Below are 24,790 nucleotides of genomic sequence, written 5' to 3'. Positions count from 1 at the left end.
AGCTGAAAAGAACTCAAGCATATTTAAACAAACTTCATGTTTCAGATGAGGAATCTGAAATCCTAGGCCAGGGGTCGGCAAACTTTTTCTGTAAAGGGTCAGAGAGTAAATAGTTCAGACTGTAGGTCATATGGTCTCTGTCCTAACTATTCAACTCTGTTGTAGCACAAAAGCAGTCACAGACGATACGTAAACAACGTGTGGTTGTGTTCTGATTCAACATTTATTTATGGGCACTGAAATTTGAGTTTTACATTATTTTTCACATGCTACAAAAATACTGTTCTTCTTTTGACTTCAAGCATTTAAAAAGCTAAAAACCCCTTTTAGTGGGCTACACAAACAGGTGGGAGACTGGATTTGGTCCCTGGGCCATAGTATGCTGACCCCTGTCCTAGGCCACTCTGACACCCAAGTGTAGCCTGTAGTGTTACACCTTGTTTATTTGCTCTTTGCTTTGGCCATCCACATCAAAGACTCTGACCTGCTTAACCATAAAATGCACAAGCAAGGAGCTCTATAAATGTTTTCTACGTTTTAGGAGTAATATTAAGGTCTGTCAGAAACATATGCCAGGCCACAGTTGCAAGACAACTGATAGAATGCTATATTGTGTATTAAATAAAATCAAGAGAAAAAATATAATAAATTTGAGAAACTCACTAAATTTGAAAAATAGGCTTTATTTTAACCAGTGGTATTGTATGACATCCTATATGGCATAAATGAATACAGCCAAGTTCATGAGTACAAATAAAATAGAATTTTCCCTCATTCTCTCTTTCGCTTTCTGTTCAGAGAAGTCAGGAGATGGGAGCATTATGCTCAGAAACCAAGGAGCTCTTCCACAGGCTCCGGCTGAGTCCAGGCTCCTGGCGCGTTCAGCCTCTTAACACGTATATGGTCTCATGTGCAAAGACCTTTATGACAAAAATATTCAGAGCAGTATTTCTGTAGGAAATCACACTAGCATTTACAACAAAACATGGCTGATAAAATTCATCCTGCTGTGGATCACGAGGATTTGAACTGCATATAAAGGAGATGAGGCCTCTGCGTTCATTTTCCTTTAAAGAGGGGGCGAATCCCGGGTGAGGTGTGATCACCATCAGCTGCCTCCTTCCTTCTCGCTCCAGTTCACGCGGGGGTCCTACCCTGTCCCTCTGGAGTGCAGGTATCACTGCACTGTGACAGAGAAATGGAAACACCTTGGCCCCAATACAAGATTCTGTCACACAGCCAGCACCTGAAGTGGCTCTATGCTTTCTTCTTTCACAAAAGGTTTAAATATATGGGCCCTTATGTAGCGCAAGATGCCTGAAATTCAGAAAATTATGAAAACAACTCTTCTCCACCCCTGAGGATATTTCATCTTTATAAAGCTGAAAATACAAAATATTAAAATAATTTGCCCTCTCTCCCCATCAAAAGGAATCATATTCTCAATGGATTCCTGCAATATAGAAAATTCTGAAACAAAATTTATTTCTCCACAAACCAAGACCAAGAAGTCAATGTTAAGCTGCCAAGAAGACCCTTTTCCAAAGAAGGGTGGAAAAGACACCTCATTACTTTTTTAAAAAAAAATAACCATATTTAGACAAAGATAGCAAAAGGAGTTTCTGGCCTCATGAGCTTTTATTTTTCACTTTGATTTTCAGCATTTCTTAGCATTGGTTATTGGGAGTGAAGAGAATGACTTGTTCTCCAAAGTCTGAGATATTCCTGGGACAAGCCCTGATCTTTCCTGGTTGACAGCTCCCCCAAAATAGTCTGTTGAAAACCAGATGGCAAGAATGGAAATGCTATACAACCATCTGTTCCATTTCTTCATAGTTTTCACATCAAAAGCACCTGGAGTATCACTTGTGTTCAACACAAAATAGCACTGGGGGCTGAAGAGAGGATGACATCACTTGCCCATAGCATCAGCTGAGGTGACGTGGATTCTGAACTACCCACAAGGTCTTCACTGGCAAACTTGCCTGGCACCAGGGCCTCCGGAAGAGAACAGGACGAGCAACCGTGCATGCTCAGATAGCAAGACGTGCAAAACACATCATCACTCTGCTAGGAATAAAGAGCACGCAGGAAGTACACTGAGAGCAAGAACCAGCTTCTGACTCCTGGGGCCAGTACTTAAGAAACCTCTGCACTGAAGGTGGTGGGTATGCAGAGAAATGGCAACGATGCCTGGGTGGGGGTGTGGGCGTGAGGGAGGAAAAGAGAGAAGCACATATACGCATGCTCACACATGGTGCCTCTGAAGGCTCCCTGGCCACTTCGGGTTCACAAGTGGCCGTCCAACAACCTGACTACTTGCCTGGCTCAGAACTTCATCCGCTGCACTCTCCCAACCAACTACACTTTCTTCTCTCCTTTTAAGGCACAGACATACTTATAGTTTCAGGTACAGCTGCTGAGTTCTGAGAATCACACTGAGCGAGTTCATCACAGACTAGTGCACAGAAGCCGGTTGGTCCTTTTTGGCTGATGCATCGCTGAGCGACAGCTCCAGGTGTGAAGCAACCAGAAGGTGTGAGCCTTCTCTCTATGCCACCGTGGGATGTGGTCAAGTCTAACCTCCACCGTCAAGGTGGGGCCACAGGAGAGGCCAAAATGGCAAAAGCACGACTGGGGTCTGGGATGTTTAATATTTTTCACTTTGCATTTAACAAACCCTACAAGATGGCAGCTCTTGCCCGCCTAGCTGACTCTCACGAACAAGAGCAAGCAGAGGCTGCCACAGAGCATCTGTCACTCCACGTAAAGTCACTGTGATAGTTTGCTCATAATCTCTTACCCTCCACAAAGTCAGACACACATAACACACACACACACACCCCTTCCACCATGGAGGAAATCTTTGCGACAAGAGGCACTTGAATGATATTTGGAGAGTTCCCATGAAAAGGCCTTCCCCTCACAGTGAAGTGGGATCAACGGAACAGAAACCAGATACTCAAGACTCCATCTCTTCTTGGTCAAGGGGTGGTGGCACAAAGCTGATGACTTCATCGTAGGTCAGGCCTAGAAATTGGGAAGGAAAAGTACGACGTGAGAGTTTAGACTATGCACTTTGCTGGCAAGCATCCTAACTTCTAAGCTCAAGATCCTTCCTCCCTGTTCAGGCCGCTGGTTCGATGGGCTACTTCAAATAATTGCCTCATTGCTTGTGTGTAATATCCTAATGGAACGTGTGATTACACAGAAGTTCAAGGATACATATAAAAGAACCATTTTTCTTGTTTCTTTCATCATCTAGTGCCTCCTCTTTAAAGCTCTAGAGAAGATGCTCAAGAGTAGCAAAGCAATCCCACACGCTACAGCAACAGATAATCCTGGCTTTTGGGATTTAACTCGAGTTCTGAATTTGTGTTTTATGGAGAGAATATGAGATTGGGCATGGGAGACCTGGGTTCCATTTCTGGCCGCATCCCTAACTATGTCTAAGGTAAGAGACATGATATAAACTCTCTTTGCCCCAATTCTATCGCTTGTAAAAATTCCCTATTCCCTACTTAGCTCAGAGAGATGGTATAAATGCAGAAATTCTGAGAACCTCAAAGCTCTATGCAGACGTGAGGGGCTGTGCACAAAATCAGACCAGACAGAAGCATCTCAAAGGTCCAGAGTGTCGTCATCTACAACAGACAGTTTCCATCAGAGGAGCATACTCATTCTGCATTAGAGACCCTCATTACAAGTTTTAACGAGCTGGGTAGAACCAGAAAAAATTCCACCCCCACCCCCACACAGCTTTTGGATAGTGGTTCGCTTAGGAAAGATTTTTAAATCTAAGTTCTCAAGCTAGATGCTATGACTTACTTTTCCATTCATCTATAAGGAGGTCCCTGCTTTCGAAAGACTGATCGTAAGGATCAGCCACTGGTTCATCGTCAGGATCATGGTACTGGGCAAAGTAGGCATGTGCAAGGGCTTGCGCTGCTGTAATTCTCTTATCTGAGTCCAACACAAGCATCTTCTCCAGCAAGTCGACAGCTATCAGTACCACAGATTGGAAGGAAAAAAAGAAGAGTTTTTAACACGTTACCAAAAATTTATGCCTTATTAAGCAAACACACAGTTTTGACCCTTCATACCCAAACAAAGAATTCTCCAAAGTGTCTGATCTAGGATATATTACTCCTTTCCTCCTTTAAACATATACATGTGTGTGCATGCGTGTATGGATGGGTGGGTGGATTTTGTATTTTTTAAGAATATATTACTGGGACTTCCATGGTGGCGCAGTGGTTAAGAATCCACCTGCCACTGCAGGGGACATGGGTTCGAGCCCTGGTCCAGGAAGACCCCACATGCCACGGAGCAACTAAGCCCATGCACCAAAACTACTGAGCCTGTGCTCTAGAGCCCTCGAGCCACAACTACTGAAGCCCACGTGCCTAGAACCCGTTCTCCGCAACAAGAGAAGCCACTGCAATGAGAAGCCTGCACGCTGCAACTAGAGAAAGCCCACGTGTGGCAATGAAGACCCAGTGTAGCCAAAAATAAATAAATAAATAAATAACCCCCCCCAAAACTAGAGAATGTATTAGTAAAGAGAATTTTAAAAAGTAACAGACTGTGTTTGAACAAGCTTCTGTGGAATGTCAGTGTCAAACTGCTACCACTGTGGTCAAAATGTCAGAATGAAAGTCCATAACTAAAGTAATCTACAAGAGATAAGCAGGGCCGGTTTCTTACTGTTTTGTCCCTTCTGTTTATTTACATAAGGCAAGTGAATATTCATCTCATGGATCTAATGAACAAATTGAGGATTTTTTTATGGGCGTGTGGACGAGACGTGGTATTTGGATAAAATCATTATGAGCGATTTCAGTATACAAAATAATAGGACAGTGAATCGTCATATGCCCACCACCAACAATTAACCTTCTGTATTTCTTTATCTATATATACATATATTTTTTGCCAAACCATTTAAAAATAAAATTAGAGACGTGAAACTTTACCTCTAAATATTTCAGCATACAGATAGCTTCCTACACAATCATAAAACTGTTATAACATATGACAAATATATAATTCCCAAATAGCATCTAAAATCCAGTACATGTTAAAATTTCAATTACCCTAAAGTTGTTTTTTATACCTAGTTTGTTCAAACCAGGATCCAATTAAGGGCCATGCAATGCATTAGATTGAGTTTCCTTAGTCTCGAAATAATCCCCCCACTTCTAAACCCTATTTTTTCCTAACTTTGACCTGAAAATACCCACCCCCAGTTATCTTGTGCTATCTTGTACTTACACCCTTGTTTTCCTCTATTCCCTGTATTTCATGAACCCTGTTAGATCTGAAAATTTGGTAAGAATTGGGTTATGAATATTTTTGGAAAGAATATTTCATAGGTGATGCTATGTACTTAATGGTACATTAAAGCCATCTGTCCCATTAATAATGATGCTAAAATTTGATCACCAGGTTAAAATGTTTCTTTTTTGCCCCAAGAAAGTACCCAGTGGGACACACCAGGTAAATATCAGTTTCTTTCACTTACAGCTTTCAGCATCCATTGATTTTTCCTTCCCAGCAACTAATTCATTAGGGGGGGGTCACAAAACAGTGGGGTTTTTGTTTGTTTGTTTTCTAATTCTTACAAATGAGGATGTTTTGAGTTTCAGAATGGTGGCACTTGGGAGGACAAATAGTGACATTTCGACAGTTATCACTTTGGTGTAACAAAGGCGTTCGAGGCTTTGCAAATTATCGATGTCTCCTTAAACGTGGAAGTGGGCAGGGATGGGTAGTGAAGGGGAGGACTGTTTCCTGAAGAGACCCATGCTGCATACACTGGAGGATGTAAAAGACCCCTGTCCTGCAGCCTCAATTCCAGAGTAATCCAAAGGAGAAATGTGGGTTTCAGAGGACTACAGGAACAAAGTGAATATTTATGTGTCAAGTTCATAAGTTTACACTTTAAAGCATTGGGAAAATTGCCTAGATATATATTTCTTCTTCTCTACTTAGAAAGAATAACCTTATCAGGTGTTGTTTGGGTCATATGATGAGTCTTTGCCACCCCCAGGGTAGAAAGAACCATATCCTTATAACCAATACCTTGATTAAAAAATAAGATCAAGGTTAAGAAAAAGATTCCTCTAAGATCTTGACAGATACAAATACACACACTCCATCAAAGGGCAATTTAAGTTTTACTTCATGTTTTGAGGATAAGGGTGAAACATGAAGTCAGTAATGGACAAAATAGAGCTGTCAATATTTACACTGTTAGCATATTCCTTCTCGGTTAACATGCTGGGCACAAGTTCCTGGTCAGTAACACCATGTTCTGCCTGCAAGAAGAGACTCTGTATGACATCACTGGGCAGTGGACTGATAGGTCTGTTTAAAGTTTGAGAACTGCAGTGCTGAGCAGCAGATGGCTCAAAGCCTCCCTCAACTCAATAGCAGCCTGCAGTACTAAGTGGTATTCAGTTCTTCTGAATGCTTAAATGTCACGATTCCAGAGAAGGGGGACACCTATCAGGATAGATGTGACCCAAATAAGCTGCTGGGACACACACATATTCCCCCTTCCTTGGAAAAATGAATTAACAAATCTCTTGGAGTCAGCCATCAGGAAGTCAAACAGTAAGCATTGCCATGTCAAAACGTGAGCTGATATGATGAAAAAACTCATAACAGAATGACAGACAGGGAAGCGACCAGCATACAACATAATTTCCCAACATCCTACAGTACTTATGATTCAAAGAGAGCTTCTCACAGACCCTTGAACTAGATAACACAGTATAAACAAATCATACAAAGCCAACCACAGCATACCAGGGCAGATGCAAACCCAAGCCAACCCCGGCAGAGTTCTGTATACCCCTGATGAGTTTGTGGATTTATTCTTCGATGTGAGAGTGATCCAGCTGAGATCTGACATACTCTCCGTCTCAAAGGCCGACATGGACTCATCTATAGCTGCCTAACACTTGAAAGAGTGCGAGCATCTCTGCTATTGTAAGAATTATCACAGTAACACTAAACTGCTCTCAAACAATCACCGTGGATGAAGTATTTAAAAAAGTAAAGCCACTTAGCCTTCACTCCAACTTCTAAAGAGGCTGTCATGGGTGTCAGCTCTCAGAAGGATAAAACTAAACCTGAAGCCCGGTTGCTGGGACCCTTAAGCAGAGGGATGACCAAAACTGAGATTTAAAAACATACTACTAAGGGACTTCCCTGGTGGCGCAGTGGTTAAGAAGAATCCGCCTGCCAATGCAGGGGACACGGGTTCAAGCCCTAGCCCGGGAAGATCCCACATGCTGCGGAGCAACTAAGCCCACGCGCCACAACTACTGAGCCTGTGTTCTAGAGCCCGTGAGCTGCTACTACTGAGCCCGTGCTCTGCAACAACAGAAGCCACCACAATGAGAAGCCCATGCACCACAACAAAGAGTAGCCCCCGCTCGCCACAACTAGAGAAAGCAAGCACGCAGCAACGAAGACCCAACACAGCCAAAAATAAATAAATAAATAAAATTTAAAAACAACAACAACCAAAAAACATACTACTAAGATACAATCTTCAGAAAAGTAAGAAGGTTGATTGTACTATTATCACAGCATTGCTCCCTTCCTGTCATAGAGAGGTCCTGGTCTGATTTTTCTGTGTCTGTCATTAAATAGCACTGTCCTCTGTCTTCTCCTAGAGTCAGGGAATTAGAGCCTCAGGCAATAACACTTTGGGGGGCCAAAAAAAGTAGATATCAGCCCCCAGTTTTAAGGAACAAAGCAACTCTTTTTTAGCCAAGGCAGTACACATCCTGCAGCTGCCACTGTTATGTCCCTTTGCCAAAGATCCTGGAAGTGATGGTGGCAGGAACGAATATGGAGCCATTCCTTAAAGTCTGGGGTGGCAAATTAGCTTCGCAAAGAGAGAATGGTTAAGTCTCTAAGGGCAAAAGAAGAAGAGGGGGAGGGAAAAGTACCTGAGGATGATGGGACCTGTAGGTAGAGCAGGGCACACTGCAGGGAGCGCCTGGGTGGGTCTACTAACCACCATCTGTGCTTCGGTTGTTTTCTCCCTCAGTGAGGGACACCGCAGAACAACAGTAGTGGGCTTCCCTGGTGGTGCAGTGGTTAAGAATCCGCCTGCCAATGCAGGGGACACGGGTTCGAGCCCTGGTCCGGGACGATCCCACCTGCCGCAGAGCAACTAAGCCCATGCGCCACAACTACTGAGCCCACGTGCCACAACTACTGAGGCTGCATGCCACAACTACTGAAGCCTGCGGGCCTAGAGCTCATGCTCCACAACAAGAGAGGCCATTGCAATGAGAAGCCTGCACTCTGCAACGAAGAGCAGCCCCTGCTCGCTGCAACTAGAGAAAGCCCGCGTACAGCAATGAAGACCCAACGCAGCCAAAATAAATTAAATAAATAAATACATAAATAAATCTATTAAAAAAAAAAAAACCCAACAGCAGTGGTGAACGACTCACAGGCTTTTCTCTGTTCCTCTTTCTTCCTGTATCCCTCAATCTGTTCTCCTAGCGTTCCCATTATTTCCTCTCCTTTCCTCACTGTCCCAGCCTATTTCCCCATTCAAATTCTGTGATCATATAAATATATAAGCATGTCATGAGACTGAAAAAAAAAACTGATAATACAAACACGGATAATAAATGGCATTATTTACCTCCTTCCAAGATTTAATTAATGGTATGATATTTAGTCAAAAGGAAAAACTCTTCTTCAAATACCTAACTTATGTCATAACCAATATTGAATATATTGATATTGAATCCATTAGATGAGGATATGGTCAACTTACCCAAGGGATTGGCACCAATAAATACATTTGCAAAGTTCATCTTTGGCATCTGGGTCAAAGACTGAATGTAGTTTCTTGCCTGTAAAACAGAGGGTTTTCAAAATGGCTTTGTTCAGTATTGTTGCTGCTCTCAAAGAGTCTGGGTCCTGTCAAAGAACGAGTGTTAACTGACAGGGTCTGCTAGCTTCAATGTTTATGAATATCACTGACATTCTTTAAATACTTCTCTCTTACTGCCAACCTAACCTCCTTATTTACGATCAGCACCTTTATTTACTCCTGCTATCACTCACAGTTAAATTTCAAGTGAAAATGCGAACCAATTAAGTTCCCTTTCATTAGCATCCTGGTCACAGGATCAGAAGTTTAAAAAGATATCTAAGGGCTTCCCTGGTGGCGCAGTGGTTGTAAGTCCGCCTGCCGATGCAGGGGACGCTGGTTCGTGACCCGGTCCGGGAAGATCCCACATGCTGCGAAGCGGCTGGGCCCATGAGCCATGGTCGCTGAGCCTGCACGTCCGGAGCCTGTGCTCCGCAACGGGAGAGGCCACAGCAGTGAGAGGCCCGCGTACCACACACACACAAAAAAAGATATCTAAGAAGTAGACCTTTCTGAGACAGCCTTCCTAAAATAGCTGCAGTTGGCATAGGGACTGGTTTCCCCAAAGAAAGTCTAGGATCAATTGTCTTTTGATGGTGCTGATCTCAGCAGGTACTCTTAGTATATGAAAAGGATATCAGTATTAAGCCTTGCTAACAAAATATTCATGGTGACAAGAAAGTAACCATAGGCGTTATATATATTATTCTAAGAGGTTCAAACACATTTTAAAAATACTAAACCAATTTAATAAGAGTAATAAAGAATAGTGGATAAGTTACACAGCCTAGGCAGAAATCCTTCCCCTACCACCTATAAGATACATCTTCTTGGGCAAGTCTTAACTAGCATATCAATGACCTCATCTGTAAAATATTAGTATTACTATTAGATATTAGTATTTGGCTTGCCTATACCATATGGTTATTGTGATACTCAAGCAAGATAAAACTCATGAGAGCTTCCAACTAAAATTGTGACACACAAAAATTTATATACCAATATAGGTTTTATAAGTTTGATCCTTGGGGTGGGACAGGCCTGAGTTTGAATCTTGACTTTACCACTTTGGGTAAATTACTTATTCTCTTTTAAGTCTTTAGTTCTTCATCTATAAAACAGGGTTAATAACAGTGCCTACCTCACAGGGCTGGAGTGAGGACTACCGATAACAAAGCAGTACCTCCTTAGCGTGGTACTTGGTTCAGAGGGAGAGCTCAAATTAAACATTAGCTGCTATCACTGTTGCCTTTAGAAAGGAAAGCCTGACAATTTCCGGACTTCATTCTAAGGAACTTAAGGTGCTAATAAATACTTTCAAGGACTGACAGCTCTAATCAAGGCAAAGCCAAACACTGGTCTTGAGAATAATCATATAAACACAAATGTAACTCATAAATGTGTGCTTCAGATATTAGGTATTAAAATAAGTTTATGACCTTCCCTGTTTCAAAGAATAAATCCCACTATCAGTAGCTGAGGTAAAACTTCTTTAAAGGTATGCATTATAGTTATGTATGTACGTATATTCACACACATACAAGGTTAGAAAAAGTTTTAGCTGCTAGGGCAACTTCACCTTTTTAAAATTTATATATATATATATATATAAATTATATCTATAATATTAATACATATAATACAATATTATGTTATTTTCAGGTATATAACAGTGATTCAAATTTTTATAGATTATATTCCATTTAGAGTTATTTATAAAATATTGGCTATATTTCCTGTGCTGTATAACCTATCCTTGTAGCTTATTTATTTTATACATAGTAGTTTTGTACCTCTTAATAACTTCATATTCTTAGTCATTGTATGCAGAGCAAGCAGGAGAGGCCCACTTTCAAAAGCAGCTGAGAATCTTTCTGATTTGAAAAGAAAGCTCTAGGAATTGAATTATCGACATGCCTGTTATCCCTTCCTACTTGAGCATGTAGATAAAAGAATGAAGGGAAAACAGAGTTAAGAGGCCTGTCTCATGCAGAAAACAATCTTCCCTATAATAAGCTAAATAAAAAGACTACCTGAATAAAGCTGTGTTGCCAACCTGATTCCCAAAAAGATTAAGGGCACCTTAGAAAGAAGTGCCCCAATCATCTCTGATGATAAAACCAGAGTTAGATTGGTAAAAAAGGCACCTAACCCTATCTAAGTGTTCAAATTTATTTTATATTATTTGCATATCTTCTTTTAAATATAGTCCTTACTAGCATTAGACATTTTTTAGGTTTGTTTGTTTTTTCTTTTTAAATGAAGACTCTTCTTTTGGTCATTAAAAAAATGGATGAATAGGAAAGGATGTTAATGGCCTTCAGTTAATACACCTCCAGCTGAAAATCATTAGGTGGTAGCATACCCTGACTGTAGGCATAGAATCCTAGGAAAACACGAACTTCCTCTTGAGCACTCAATTCATAAAACTCAAATATAAAAGTAACATCATTTTCTAAGTACAAGCCTGTAAATTATATTCTCAGTTCACAGGATTGGGTGACCTTTTCTCCCAAATGTCAACATTCTGTTATAGCACACAGGCAGTCTTTGCCTTAGTAGCCCTCAAGGCACATGCAAGCATTCAGTGACATTGAAAACTGTGTTGGTTATACAGTGGCAATAAAATGAGAATGTGGCCCTCTGAATGAGATATCCCTGCACCGTCTATTTGTCCTCACCTCATGGCTTGGCATCCTGTTAATGAGATAAGCAGGGGGAGTCCCCGTCAGACGCATAATCTGCTGAAGCTGGTTAATATCTTAGACGCCTAGTCAAGGGCATTGTTAAGCATACAATGCGAGAAATAACTTTCAACTCAAGTTTTAAAAAAGGCCAAAAAGCCACCCCCAAACAAACAAATAGCCTACTTCCACCCATCCCGCCCACCCCAGGCCAGAGCCCAAGGCTGCATGTGAAATCATGCTTCTGTGAATGGCATGAGAGTTAGTAGGCATGTGGCCAGTGACCGGCCATGTGGAGAAGAAAAACTTTCTTTTGGTTTTAGCATCATCTTTAACATTAAATATTTAGGCTCCCTGGAAAGAGACTGCCCCTTGGATCCAGGATGCCAGCCAGAGAACTGTTTTCAAGTACTGATGGCCAAAACGTGTTTGCTTGTGGGGTAAATGGAGAGGATTCAGAAAAGTTTGACTCAACTTTGGATATAATAAGATGTCCAATATATCCATTTAAGGTAGAGGTTAAATTTTTGTGGCACAGGTTCAGGTGATTCTCCAAAATACCACCCCTCCTAAGTTAAGACCAAGGTGGTATGTGGGTTGATAAGCAGTGCCAAGTTTCAAAGACAGTAGTTAGTGATACATTTAAAATACATGCCACAAACACACAATGGGAAGTGACAGGGAGATGGGGGGGAAGTTAGAAGCTAATGGCAGAGACAAAACAGAAGTCACAAGCTGCTGACAGCATTACAGCATGCCACAATGATTTCTCCCACAAGTCTCTTGAACAGGTGAACAGACTGACTTTTGCTTAAAAACATCCTGGAGGAAGTTAGCAAAACACTCTGCAAGTATCTGACAAAGGCAGAACTATGAGGCCTTCCAAATGTATGCGCACGTAGGTAAGTTGTACTCTAAACTTCTCTCATTTAGCTGTCCCATCAATTTTAACACAAACACTACAAGAATTGTTAGTTTATCATGTGTTGCTTATTAAAGTAGAGTGATAGGATTTTTAAAATCCTCAACACAATTCAATAAAAGCCTTTTCATATTCCCTTTGCTGTTATCTATTAATTCTCTCCTTCTGTTGTAGCATAATTTTCAATAAGTACCTGAATCAAGTAATTTCACTTCTTTGTGGCTTCTCTCAATGATTTTTCCACTTTAGCTCATCCTCTGAACTCAGATTCCCTAGTGGTCAGATTACTACAAACACATGTTCAAGGCTGGCTATTAGGAAAGGGCTGGGGCCATGAGCTCCACCCTGCCGTTCATTCTCCCTGGCCCAAAGACAGAAGCCAGCAAATTCAAAAGGTGGTATGAAGTTCTTTTAACATTCTCAATAAAGTTTAGATTTACCTCTAAATAAATTACATAACAAACTACTTTGCATGCCAAGAGAAAGAACAAAAGGGGGTCAATAAGTAAACCAGCAATAGGAATACCAGCTGGGTTTTAAATGTTAAAATCCTGTCACCTTTCTCTTCTTTCTTGTGAACAATAACTTGGCCTGCACATTTTCTGTTTGTTTTTTTTTTGTCTCCTTTAGTCAAATAGGTTATTGTATCCCCTTTTTGTCTGGAAGTTAGGAAGAAAATATTTCCAGAGAAAAATGTGAGAGTGAGTCAGTGAAAGGGCTTTTGCTTTCTTAATATGATTTTTTTTTGGTCCTTTCACTGATTACTATAGGTAGTGGGTCACCAACAAAAAAAATTCCCTCTCCTTACATCCATCGTGACCCATTTTTCCCCTTTCTCATGGCACATGCTAACTTGTTCTCAGTCAGCCCATCTATTACTGCACTCTCTTACTCAGAATGTCCTATTATTTATTGACTGAATTCCATCAATCAATAAATAATGGCATCACTTCTTCACTACTTTTCAGGAGTAACGAAAATAGCCATTGGCTTTCTCTGTTTACTACATTCCTCCACTAATGAATTTTTCTTTTCACTTTGAAAAGCTTTAAACCATTTTATTCACCTGGCTTTGTTATTTATGCATCATGTGTTCCACAAATCATGTGCTTCTAAGATAAACTAGTACTTGAGCAGTATCACTAACATCAAATTAATCTTGTCTACCCTTTTCAATGTTTAAATTACTTTTATGCAGTAGTCATAACTATGCAGGAGGAAAAAACACCATTTTCTTATTTCTATACTCAATACAATATTACTTAACTTCTGTATTCTGATACTCAATGTTATTATGCCCAACTCTATACTAGAGCTGTTGAAATGTATGATGTGCCCTATATCACATAAGATAAAGACATTTCATTATTAGGTCAGGCACTTAGTGTTGTTTCTTTCTTAAAAAAAAAAAAGATGGATTAATGACAGGTAAACATGATCATTTTACCCACACTTTTTCTTTCAGAAATTCTTGCGACTAACAGCACGTACCTATAGGGCAGATGGCTGAGGGTGGGCGAGAAGACTGAGAAAGAGCTGCTAGTGGCCACCGCCAGACAGGGAATGCATTTGCTATCTCAGTCTCGTGAGCACTATTCATTAATAAACGGAGCTCCTCCCCAACCCCACTCCCTTGCCCCATGTCCTCTCTATTAGCCAATCTTTCTAAGCAAATGCATTTAAGACAAAAAAGCACCATCCTCTCTAAACATCATCCCATATCTTTGATTCACTCCAACCCAGCTTTCTGCATTTCATAAAGCAAAAGGAAACACTCCCTCAGGCTGACACTGTGGTTGATAACTCTGACAATGACTTTCAAAACAGTGTGCAGTCGTGAGATTAAAGTTTAGAACACATTATCAGAACATCTGGGATGTATGCTCAGCTCTGTCAAGTGACTCAGTGCGTGACTTGGGCAAGTCACAGTCTTTCTGTGCTTTTGCTTCCTCATCTTAAATGAAACAAATTAAAAGCCTGCCTCTGGCTACCCAGCAGTCTTTCCAATTGGGCAGTCAGAAACGCTGGGAGGAGAATCCAGAAAGGCACAACTGGAACTTGGCTCCACAGCTCTTTTTCCCTTTTATCCAACTGCCTGGCAGCAGACAGAAGGGAAAGGGGAGAAAGACTGGGCTTTCATGATTTCTCTCACGCCTCTGGCCCAAGAAAATGACCAACAGCAGGAAATGAGAGCCAAAGTAAGCCAGAGTCATATTCCCATGGCTTCTCTCTAAATACCTGCTTAGAAGCAGGAAGGCATTAGCTCCAAAGCTTTTTCTCAGGTTACTCAAACTTGTAATTACAAAGGCAGGCTGTGGGAGAAGGATTTACAACCCTACTCCTGTGTATCTGAGGTGTCAGGAGTGGGGCTGTTACCTCTGATGGTCTGGAGACTGGGTAGAGAGGGACCCCTGTGGGGGATAGACATCTTACACAAGATGTGCGAATTGTCTATTCTAAAATAATAAAAAGAAAGTAACTTCTGGAAAAGGGCAAGAGAATGGAGATAATGCACATTTCATTCTTTTAGTGATAAAGCTAGACTAATACATGGTGAAGCTCATGCTCTGAGGATAAACACTAACCAAAAAGTGAAAGGAGACCTTGAGTATATGTGAAACTGAGAAAGATGAAGTCAGGGCTGGACAGTGGAGACAACAAATTTTCCATTAATCTCTTGGAATGAATTAGAATCTCAAATCTCATTTACTGGCATACTACTGCCCAATACAAGCTCCTATGCTCTAGTATTACATACCCAGATAGAGAGAAAACAAAACACACCCATGCATGTGAGCAGGCAGGTACACACAGACACACACACACACACACACCCTTCATCTTGGAAGTCAGCACACAAAGGGCATATGTGCTTACAAACATACCCGGGTCAAAGTACAGACTGACAGAAGGGAAGTGGCAGAGGCTCCCAACAGGGCAGATTATTACAATCAAAGCAACAACTCACAGACTCTGAGGAGATTTTCTTCAAAAGCTCAGCCCCTGGGGTTCCAACGAGTCTTAAAATGAGCTTCAACTGATCAATATCTAATGGTGGACTATAAAGGAAAATGTTGGGACAAAATAAAAATGAAAAACAAACAACAAACAAAACAAACAAAATACCCCAATAACAAAAATTAAAAACCCCAAACCAAGCCAAAATGGTGAATTCATCTAGGTCAAGCCTTCTGTAGGATGGTCACTTCAAGTAGAACATGCTCCTCCTGTACAAAGATTCAAAATGCGACCACACACATACCCAACTTATATTCATTTTATGCTTCTGTCAACACCCCCTATCAGTAAAGTGAAGCGACTATAGCTGCGTACTTAGATGCCAAAGACAGCATGTGAAAACACAAAAGCATCACTCAGTCCATATGCTCAGCCCACACCTACCTCCTTACCTTCCACCAAAGCACCAGTAGCCAGTCAAGCAAAGAGCACCGGTCAGCAGAAGGCCACAGAGAAGAAAGAAGCAGAGAGCATAGGAGCTAGGGATGTACAAGCCTACCTGTGAATATTCCCCTAAGGCTTGATCTAAGGAGCCTGTAATACGACAGGGGCCTGGGAACCTCCCGGGGCCTAACCACTTGAGATGTCCTCCAGAAAACCTCTCTGTCCACACTGACTATGGTAAGCAGAGAAGCATTTGTAAGCGATAGTCAGCCAGCAGAGGGCCCCACCACCTCACTGCATCTGCACAGCCTTCTGGAGCGCCATAACATAGAGCATATGAGGCTTCAACTTTATAAATGCATTAACAAACCTCACGCATCCCCAGAGCTCTAAATAATAGGCCACAAGGCCCAGACCTTTATTGTGGCAGCCAACTCTTCTGTGCATATTCACTATGTATGTACATGTATTGACCAGAAGACAGAAACTTTCCATTTGTTCTTACTGCTTTTAGCCTTGCCTAAAAAGCTAAAAGGAGAGAAAAAAAATCTTATAAAATAGCTTTCAATATTCTCTATGAAAATTTGAATAGCTTATCCATGTCTGTATTGACATTCAGAGGGAAAAGGAGGGGAGGATGACTATCTTCTGATTCCTGTAAAAAAAAACCCTGTCAGGTTTTTTGCATGATCAGATCCTTCTCAACTTCAGGTGTCGGCTTGAACGTCACCTCCTCAGAGAGGCTTCCCCCAACGCTCTATGGAAGAAGCGCTGCCCTCCCTGTTATTCTCCACCTCAGCACAGTGCGCTCGTCACAATCTATAATTGCTTAGTTTTCTTACTGTCTGTCACCTCTACTGATCTATGAGGAGAGGGGCTGCTCTGCCTGTTCACCACTTATCCCCAGTGCTTAGCCTAACATCTGCTATGTGGTGGGCACTCAAAATATTTAAGGAGGTACGGCAGGATGGAGAGGAGAGAGAATGCAAGAAACTATTTCTGTTTATGATTATACATATGAAGGCAGTACAGTGCAACTTAAAAATAATGGCCTCTGCAAGCCAGAGTTGCCTGAGTTACAGGAATTGGTTACACAATAATATCCTGCCCCATTCTTTTTTTTTCTCCAGATATGGAATTGGCTTAAACACAACAAAATTCTAGACAGGAGTCAGCAAACCCCAATCTGCTGTCTGTTTTGAAAATAAAGTTGTACTGGAACACAGCCATGCTCATTGTTTATGTATTGTCTATGGCTGCTTTCAACTTACACAGCAGAATTGAGTGGTTACAACAGAAACCGTATGGTTCCCAAAGCCTAAAATATTTACTATGTGGCCCTTTAAGAAAAGGTTTGCAGAACCCCATCGTAGACTCAAACAATTTATGTTCTATACAAAATAAATTAAAAGGAAGTCCCCTCACAGAAGTTACTTCTGAATTAAGAATAGTAAAGAATAACACTGTAAATCAACTATACTCCAATATAAAATAAAAATCTAGGGCTTCCGTGGTGGCGCAGTGGTTGAGAGTCCGCCTGCCGATGCAGGGGACGCGGGTTCGTGCCCCGGTCCGGGAAGATCTCACGTGCCGCGGAGCGGCTGGGCCCGTGAGCCATGGCCGCTGGGCCTGCGCGTCCGGAGCCTGAGCTCCGCAGTGGGGGGGGCCGCAGCAGTGAGAGGCCCGCGTACCGCAAAAAAAAAAATAAATAAATAAAAATAAAAAAGAATAGTAGAAAATTTTGTCCTCTGCAAATGGCAAAAATCAATGTGTTCTGGAGGCTAAAATTTCAATACTGATTTCTTAATTCAAGGTGTTGTCAAGAAAACAATTTTAAGGCATACATTAATGGGGACAGAGCAAGCAGTGGGGACAGATACCATCTTGCTCTAAAATAATCAAATTAACTGTATTACAACAGAATTTAGTATAGGATCCTCTTTGCTCATTTGAAATGATTCAGTTTACAAAAATTCAGTTCCCTCACATTCTTAAGGAACAAATTTAACAGGGTAGCTATCGCACAAGATAAAGTATATTACATATGAGAAAAAAACTGGACTACTTGAATTTTCAAACAGGTAGTTTTACAAAAAATGCATCAAAATTGATCTCTAGAAATAATACTAGTGAGATTGACACTCTTATATAAAAGACTTCTGACTAATGAAAATGAGAATAAAGTTTTATACTCCCTCTGAGGAAGACTCTGGGCAGTTTCTCAAGTGTCTTAACTTCACCCCAACATACCTGAAAAGTATGCCACTTCCATTGGTCACAGTGGTTATGACAACAATGACCTGGGGGACCCCATGTCGTTCTCCTGCCTCAGCCAGTATGAAACAACCTCAGGCCTGAGGAATAAAGCCCCAATTCCTCAGCCTCAAATTCACGGCCTTCCCTGATGTGGCATCAAGACTCTTTTCTGACTCTCCCTCCAACTATTCTTCCTTAATGCACTCAATGCTTCAACTCACACCAACTATTCCAGGCACTTTTAAGCTTCCAACTTCTTATTTCTCCAAGTCATAAAGAGGAATACCCTCCATCCTCCCCTCCTACCAAACCTTTTCTTTCCCTATTTACTCTTCAAAGTCCTGTTCAAACAAGAACTCTGCCATGAAGTCTTCCTGGACATCCTGAGTTTGAATTAATTTCTGCTTCTTCTCAGTAACTTATTTATACCTCTATTATAGTATTCTTATCACTACACCTTGTTTTATAAGCAGAGAGCAGACATTTGTTCAAGTGACTCCTATAGCTCACTTTCTGCTGAGTATGATCATTCTGGTTTGGAGGACAGGTACCATCTTACCTCCAGCACTTTCCACTGAGTAGCTCAATAAATATTAACTTGAAAAGACTTCCTGTAATATGCTTTCCGACTCAGCTCCACCCCTCTGTCTTGCCCTGAGAAATCTAGAATGACCATACTCTAATGGAAAGTCTATATACAAAAAAGAAGTCAAGAAAAGTTGCTTCATTTCATATGCAAACGCCCCATCTGAAGTGTTTACACCATAAAGAGTATATAAATACAGTGCAATGAGTGTGTAAGGGGTATGGACAAAGAGCTGGTACAGCATGACAGCCAATACTTAGGAGATTAGTAAACACACAATGCAAAATAAAAATCTACTTAGTAGCTAAAAGCACTTGCATGAAGGAAGTCAAAGCATGCAAACTTCATAGGAAATCACCATAGGTTCTCCAAGAGCTGGCAAATCCATTGAAATACAGGTCAGTCTTCCAATAATACCAGCTACTGTAAGGCCACTACAATTTGTCCAGGCAGTTAAGGCCAGAAGGAGCTTCAAGTAGCTATATAAGCAGAGCAAAGCAAAATTTACCACATTATGACAATTATTTCCACAGCAAGCCATCCTTCTTAACAGGTTTAACCCATTTTTCCCTAGATAGCAGGTATTTTTACTGTTAATCAAAAATGTGTTTTAATTGTAATAATCACAATGTCAAATTTTAAATCATAAATCTCCTGATTTTTCCTAAAACAACTTAGGCTTAAGGTTACTCTTTAGACTAGGTCCTCTGTAACAAAAGTAAAAGGTGGCCAGAATGAAAAGGCAAGGAAAAAAAACTTAAGGGTAATGGGGTATTTAGAGGGAAAGTAAAAGAGAGATATTCTATTCACTTCTAAGTGTTCTAGGCAACTCCTAGGAAACCTCTGCAGGCTGGAGAGTTGAAGATGAATAAGAGGACCATTTGCAGAACCTACATGTGACTTCTGCTGCTTATGAGCTGCAGTTTTCAAAAAAAAAAAAATCCATATGAGGCAAAGCTGGAACAAAGACCTGTGGAAATTCCCTGGTGACAGACAGGTGGACTAGAATGGGACTTAGCTTACTTCCTTCTCTTCTTGGTCATCAAAATAGGCATTTTCACTGTCATACAAGGAAAAATTTTTAAGGTACTTTAGATTTGTGGACAAGCCTGAGAGTTCTAGCCTTTTCAAATGGGGAAATATATTCTTAAGTTAGAGAAGAAAAGGCAAATAACCTAATAAAATATTTTTCTTCTTCAACATTTATTAGGACACTTGCTTTTAGTGTCTGAAGTACGACTGTTTTTTTAAAATGAGAGACTGTTTGAAACCAGTGTCTGAAAGAAAGGGGTAGATGTGACAGGAAGGGGTATACCAGAAGTTTTAACTCCACTGGCAATGTTTTATCTCATAATCTGGGTCATATAAACATAGGTGTTCATTTATTATTCCTTGTCTTTTTGTATGTGTGAAGTAGTTCATAAAATGTTTGAAAAAAATCAAAAGAAGAAATAAGGAGCCAGTAAACACTAATAAAAGTCATATAAAGTAGGGCATCAAGCTGATGGCAGGAGCCTTATTATCTTCTAGTTAATGTCGAAGTTAATGATAATGTCTAGTTAATGTCTAGTTACCATTTCTATTAAAATGAAAGAAGGAAAGAAAAGTTTTACACATGAACAAAATTCATTTGATTACCTAGCAAAGGAAAACAATAGTAAGCCGAGGCTGAGATGTCTGGAAGAAAACAGTACTTGACGTGCAACAGGGCTAGGAAACTCATTGTCTCTCTTCCTTAGGCTGCAGACTGTCAATCATTAGTAGTAATATTTTCTAATTGGCTTACTCTTTTCAGAACCAATGGTTTTTGAAATAAGTTAGCACCATACCTGAAGACACATTCTGTGTCCCCACTCTCTTTCTAATAGACAGTTCTCTCAGGTGTGTCCACTTGATATATATATATATATATATATATATATATATATATATATATATATATATACCCAGTCAACTAGACTTATGAGGAAGGGCTCCATTCTTAAAAAAAAAAAAAAAAAAAAAAAAAAAGTACTATTTTTGAGCTAGTTGGGAGGGTTTTGCAGAGTCACAAATGAGAATAATTTCTAACCTGAAAACATAATTAGCTTTAAGACAAAAATTAGTATATCTTATATCTTCAGGGGAACTCCAGGGATTATCAACAACTAGTAACAAAAGATTCTCTCAAGAAGACTAATCGCAAAAAAAATGAGAAAAAGGTATTACAGGAAGATGATTTGTCAAGATCTAAAACTGCACAGTCCAATACAATACCAATAATCACATGTGATTAAATTTAAATGTAATCTAAAGAAAATTTAATAAAATTTAAAATTCAGATAAATACACTCATAAAACTATGAGTTTTATGAAACTATAAAACTATTCAGAAGAGAACTCCTTGCCATGATAAAGAGTATTTATGAAAAATGCAGAGCTAAATTACACTCAAGGCTGAAGATAAGAGCAAGAGAAAGCTGCCCACTTTCACCACTGCTGTTCAACATTACACTGGAAGTTCTAGTCAGAGCAATTAGAAACGAGAAAAAAATAAAAGCATCTAAATTGGAAAGGAAGAAGTAAAACTACCTCTATTTGCAGATGCCATGATCCTACATATAGAAAATACCAAAGAATCCACAAGAAAGCTACTAGAGCTCTCAGCTTTCAGCTATGCAAAGTTGCAGGCTACACGATCAACAAACAAAAATCAGTTGTGTTTCTACACACCAACAATGAACAAACCAAAAAGGAAATTCAGAAAGTAATTCTATTTAAAATAGCATCTTAAAGATGCTAGGAAAATACCTAAGAATAACTTTAACCAAGAAAGTGAAAAACTTGTCCACTGAAAATTATAAAACATTGCTGAAAGAAATGAGACCTAAATAAGTGGAACGACATCTCATATTCATGAACAGGAAGACTTAATATTGTTAAGATGTCAATATTACCAAGTGATCTAAAATACAACACAATCGCGAGCAAAACTGCAACAGCCTTCTTTGCAGAAATGGAAAAGCCAATCCTCAATTTCATATGGAATTATAAGGGAGCCCAAAGAGAAAAAAAAAAATCTTGAAAATGAGAGCAAAGTTGAAAGACTTAACACTTCTTGATTTCAAAACTTACTATAAAGCTAGAGTAATCAAAACAGTGTGGTACTGCTATAAGGATAGACATATAGACCAATGGAATAGAACTGATCTTTGATAGAAGTGCCAAACCCATTCTGTGGGAGAGGACAGTCTCTTCAATAAATGGTACTAGGACAACTGAATTTCCACATGCAAAAGTATAAAGTTGGACCCCTACCTCACATCATATACAAAAATTAACTCAAAATGGATCACAGACCTAAGTATAAGAGGTACACCCATAAAACTCTTAGTAGAAAATACAGTAAATCTTCATAATCTTGAATTTGGTAATACATTCTTAGAAATGACACTAAAAGCATGAACAACAAAAGAAAAAAATAGATAAATTGGAACTTCATCAAAATTAAAACTTATGTAAATCAAAGGACATTATCAAAAAAGTGAATAGACAGCCCACAGATGGGAGAAAATATCTACAATTCATATATCTGGTGAAGGCTCAATATCCAAAATATATAAAGAACTCCTAAAACTCAACAACAAAAAGACAACCCAATTAAAAGATGGGTAAAGGTTTCAAACAGATATCTCTACAAAGAAGACATACAAACGGCCTGTAAACACAGGGAGATACTCAACATTATTAGTCATTACGAAATGCAAATCAAAACCACAAAAAGATACCACTTCATACCCACTAGGATGGCTATAATTTTAAAAAGAAGAAGGATGGGAGGAAGGGAGGAAGGAAGGATGGAAGGGAGGGAGGGAAGGAGAAAGGAAGGAAGAAATGTTGGTGAAGATGTGGAGAAATTGCTCATACATCACTGGTGGGCATGTAAAATGGTGAAACTGCTTGGGAAACAATGACTGCTCCTCAAAAAGTTAAATACAGAATTACTATATGACTCAACAATTCCACTCCTAGATATATATCCAACAGAAGTGAAAGCAAGGACTCAAAGAGATACTTGTATGTCAGTGTTCACTGAAGCACTATTCACAATAGCCAAAAGGTGGAAACAACCCAAGTGTCTATGAACAGATGAATGGATAAATAAAATATGGTATAGCTCTACAATGGAATAGTATTCAGCCATAAAAAGGAATGAAGTTATGATCCATGCTACAATATGGATGAACCTTGAAAACATGCTAAGTGAAATAATTCAGACAAAAAAGGACAAAGATTGTGTGGTTCCACTTAATATTAAATATTTAGAATAAGCAAATTCATAGAGACAGAAAGTAGAAGAGAGGTAACCACAGGCCGTGGGAGGGAAGAATGGGGAGTTTTTGTTTAATGGGTACAATTTCTGTTGGGGTGATGAAAATGTTTTGGACATAGTGGTGGTGGGTGTACAATTTTATGAATATAATTAGTGCCACTGGACTGTATACTTTAAAAGGGTTAAAATGGTAAATTTCATGTTATGTTTATTTTACCACAATAAAAAAAAGTTAAAATGGCAAATTTTATGTTTATATGCTTAACCACAAAAATATTTTTAATTCAGTTTCTAAGTTTCACTGGCCACATTTTAAGTGCTCAATATCCACATGTGGCTGGTAGCTACCAACAGCCATATTGGACAGTACATACATAAACCATTTGTAAGCCTACAGAAAGTTCTATTAGATAGTTCTTATCTAGAAGCTAAAACCGTCAGTTCCAAATGCAAGATAAATAATAATTTAGGAAAACAGGGTGAAAACTGTGCACTCAAATAAAGAGCATAGTCTAGAGGTTACCTCAGCATTCAGCTGCATCTTAAAATCATAAATAAGCAGTAGATGCATGCTTTTCTGGGCAACAGAAGAGTGTGTGGGGCCAGCACATTCTGCAAAGGTTTTAAGAAAATGAGTTTCAGAAATTAGGAGAACAGGCAACAAGTAGAATATTGGAAAGAAACTAATACCTGAGTCAGATCAGAGGTTTGTATCTTTTTCTGGGTTCTTAGTTTCCTTATCTATAAAAACAGAGGATTCAACTAGATGTTTTCTAACATCTTTCTAGGTCCTCAAGTGGATAATTCTAGATTCTTAATTTTTCTGATCTCATTGGTACCTTAAAAAAAAAAATGAGGAAAAACTGCTAACTAAGTAACTTTTTCAGGGTCAGCCTGAAAGATTAAAACTAAAATCCAACCAGGGTAAACTCTAGTTGTACTCAACACTGGCTGTACACGAGAATCAACTGGGAATTTGAAAAAGTAATAGAAAACACTTTCCTCTCCCTTTGTCAGGCAACCAAAGCTATATCCACACAGATTGCAACTGACAAGAAGGGAGTTATGTATATTACAAATACAATCCTCTGAATCTGAATGTATATTACAAATACAGTCCTCTGATTCTGAATGTTCCGATCCAGGAGAACATCTGTCTGAAGGAGCCAAGTAGGAAAGAAACAGTGTATTACTAAAATAAGAATTTTGAAATGAATTCTCATATATTAAAAAGAGAATCTCCTGGGCTTCCCTGGTGGCGCAGTGGTTGGGAGTCCACCTGCTGATGCAGGGGACACGGGTTCGTGCCCTGGTCCGGGCGGATCCCACATGCCGGGGAGCGGCTGGGCCTGTGAGCCATGGCTGCTGGGCCTGCGCATCCGAAGCCTGTGCTCCGCAACGGGAGAGGCCACAACAGTGAGAGGCCCGTGTACCGCAAAAAAAAAAAAAAGAGAATCTCCTAGTAAAAAGTTTAAATGCTAGGTTTTCTACCTAAAGTTCATAGAAGGAAAAGAAGTATGCATAAAAGGGAAGACTTCTAGGGCTTCCCTGGTGGTGCAGTGGTTAAGAATCCGCCTACCAGTGCAGGGGACACGGGCTTGAGCCCTGGTCCGGGAAGATCCCACATGCTGCGGAGCAACTAAGCCTGTACGCCACAACTACTCGAGCCCACGAGCCACAACTACTGAAGCCCACATGCCTAGAGCCCATGCTCCAC

General features: G+C 40.0%; 1 protein-coding gene across 3 annotated transcripts in view; it reads right to left on the bottom strand.

Moving 5' to 3' along the window:
- Window positions 1-204: 204 nt before the first annotated feature.
- Window positions 205-24,790, bottom strand: part of MAPK14 (mitogen-activated protein kinase 14) — a 74,733-nt gene continuing 50,147 nt past the window's right edge. The window contains exons 9-12 of one of the 3 annotated variants that reach the window (XM_065886353.1): window positions 11,593-11,672; window positions 8,813-8,891; window positions 3,829-4,002; window positions 205-3,030 (exon numbers count right to left, since the gene is read on the bottom strand). In XM_065886353.1, coding sequence (XP_065742425.1) covers window positions 2,963-3,030; window positions 3,829-4,002; window positions 8,813-8,891; window positions 11,593-11,672 — 401 coding nt within the window. In that variant the 3' untranslated portion in view covers window positions 205-2,962. Of the gene's footprint in view, window positions 3,031-3,828; window positions 4,003-8,812; window positions 8,892-11,592; window positions 11,673-15,485; window positions 15,566-24,790 lie in introns of those variants that run through there. The other 2 variants (XM_065886352.1, XM_065886354.1) reach the window with 2 other exon arrangements.

This window comes from Phocoena phocoena, chromosome 10 (genome assembly GCF_963924675.1).
Source record: "Phocoena phocoena chromosome 10, mPhoPho1.1, whole genome shotgun sequence".
NCBI classification, from domain to species: domain Eukaryota; kingdom Metazoa; phylum Chordata; class Mammalia; order Artiodactyla; family Phocoenidae; genus Phocoena; species Phocoena phocoena.
Note: the sequence above shows the minus strand (reverse complement) of the source record. Positions and strands in the feature narration are given on the sequence as shown.